Source organism: Sinocyclocheilus grahami, unplaced genomic scaffold, assembly GCF_001515645.1.
Source record: "Sinocyclocheilus grahami isolate Dianchi unplaced genomic scaffold, SAMN03320097.WGS_v1.1 scaffold996.1, whole genome shotgun sequence".
NCBI classification, from domain to species: domain Eukaryota; kingdom Metazoa; phylum Chordata; class Actinopteri; order Cypriniformes; family Cyprinidae; genus Sinocyclocheilus; species Sinocyclocheilus grahami.
The window spans coordinates 49,193-50,736 of NW_015506175.1; the positions used below are offsets into that span (position 1 = coordinate 49,193).

At 51.5% G+C, this 1,544-nt stretch overlaps 1 protein-coding gene across 1 annotated transcript in view; it reads left to right on the top strand.

The window, feature by feature from the left end:
- Positions 1–528: 528 nt before the first annotated feature.
- The window catches only part of LOC107565364 (potassium voltage-gated channel subfamily S member 2), a 2,221-nt gene continuing 1,205 nt past the window's right edge, over positions 529–1,544 (top strand). The window contains 2 exon segments of the mRNA XM_016250580.1: positions 529–1,532; positions 1,535–1,544. The exon segment at positions 1,535–1,544 is cut by the window's right edge and continues 1,205 nt beyond it. Coding sequence (XP_016106066.1) covers positions 843–1,532; positions 1,535–1,544 — 700 coding nt within the window. The 5' untranslated portion in view covers positions 529–842.

A 1,544-nucleotide genomic window follows, 5' to 3' on the forward strand; every position in this document is an offset into this window, starting at 1 on the left:
GTGTGTGTGTGTGTGTGTTCATGCTTACAGGACTCTTTGTGCAGGGCAGGACAATAGTGTTCTGTGAGTGTGTGTGAGTTGCAGGCGGGGTCAGTCTGTACTGGATGGACAGCAGATCTATTATCTTACATTACAGCACATTCTTGCATGCTAACACTGAGAATGTGTGTTTAAATCTGTGATTGTAAGGTTTACAGTAACACAAGTGGCCTTTGAAACATTGACAATTAAAACATAGTGTAGCAACAATCAAAACGGCTTATTATCACGTAAAAGATACAGAAAAGAAAGGCACATTTTTCTGTATATTATTTCCAGAAAAGGCTGCTGTTTAAACTGGGCTCTTCTCAACATGCTGATGTTTTGATCATCTCAACCACAGTTCTAGACATTTACATTTATTCATTGATCAGATGCTTCTATCCAGACGTTATTTTATGTACTGAAAACCCCATGGCCAAAGAAGCTCCTGAGATGCTTCACCCAGTTATGATCATGACAGATATCATATATTCAGTGAGACGCGCCTCTGCTCGAGACTGACGCTGCACCCGCTGTCTGTCGGTAGACGCGCCCATCGCCGATTCTTCTAGACACTGTAGGATATTTTCCAGAGCTGCGTTTGAACATTTTGTGTGTTTTGTCTGATGAGATCGTTCAGTGTCGTGCCGCGCGCCTGCATCTGTGCGCGTGTCGTGATGTGAGTGCTGGAATATCGATCACCTCGCATATAAATCACATCCGTAGAAACGCTCGGTTTCACCGGGAGGATTCTGTTCGTGATTCGTGCGACCGATGAAAGGTTTCTGTGAGGAAATGAGAGATGAGGCGCCGCTCGGTGAATGCATATGTTGATGAGGGAGAGGGGGTTCTCACGTGTGTGTTTGTCTCCAGACTGCAGCTCTTCAGAGACAGACGGAGCTCACAGTGACTGTTCGCTGATCGATCGGTCGGTCATGACCTGGGCCCCGGAGGACGGCGCTATTCGCATCAATGTGGGAGGCTTCCGGCGGCGGCTGCTGTCCAAGCGACTCTCTCGGTTCCCCGAGACCAGGCTCGCACGCCTGCTCCGGTGCCGCTCCAAAGAGTCCATCCTCGAGCTGTGCGACGACTACGACGACTCTGAGAACGAGTTCTACTTCGACCGCAATCCGGCGCTCTTCCCGTACGTTTTACACTTCTACAACACGGGGAGGCTACACGTCATGGATGAGCTCTGCATCTTCTCCTTCAGTCAGGAGATCGAGTACTGGGGCATCGACGAGCTGTTCCTGGACTCGTGCTGCAGCGGCTCCTATCACTGCCGCAGGATGGAGCCCGAGGAGAGCGACTGGGAGGAGAGGAGCGAGGAGGCCAGCACCACCTCCTCCTTCCACGAGATCCTGGACTTCTACAGCGACGCCGGCAAATTTGACAAGCAGCTGCTCGGAAGCGTCCGGCGGAGGATCTGGCTGATGCTGGACAATCCCGGCTACTCGGTCCTCAGCCGGCTCATCAGCATCTTCTCCATTCTGGTGGTGCTGGGCTCCATCGCCTCCATGTGC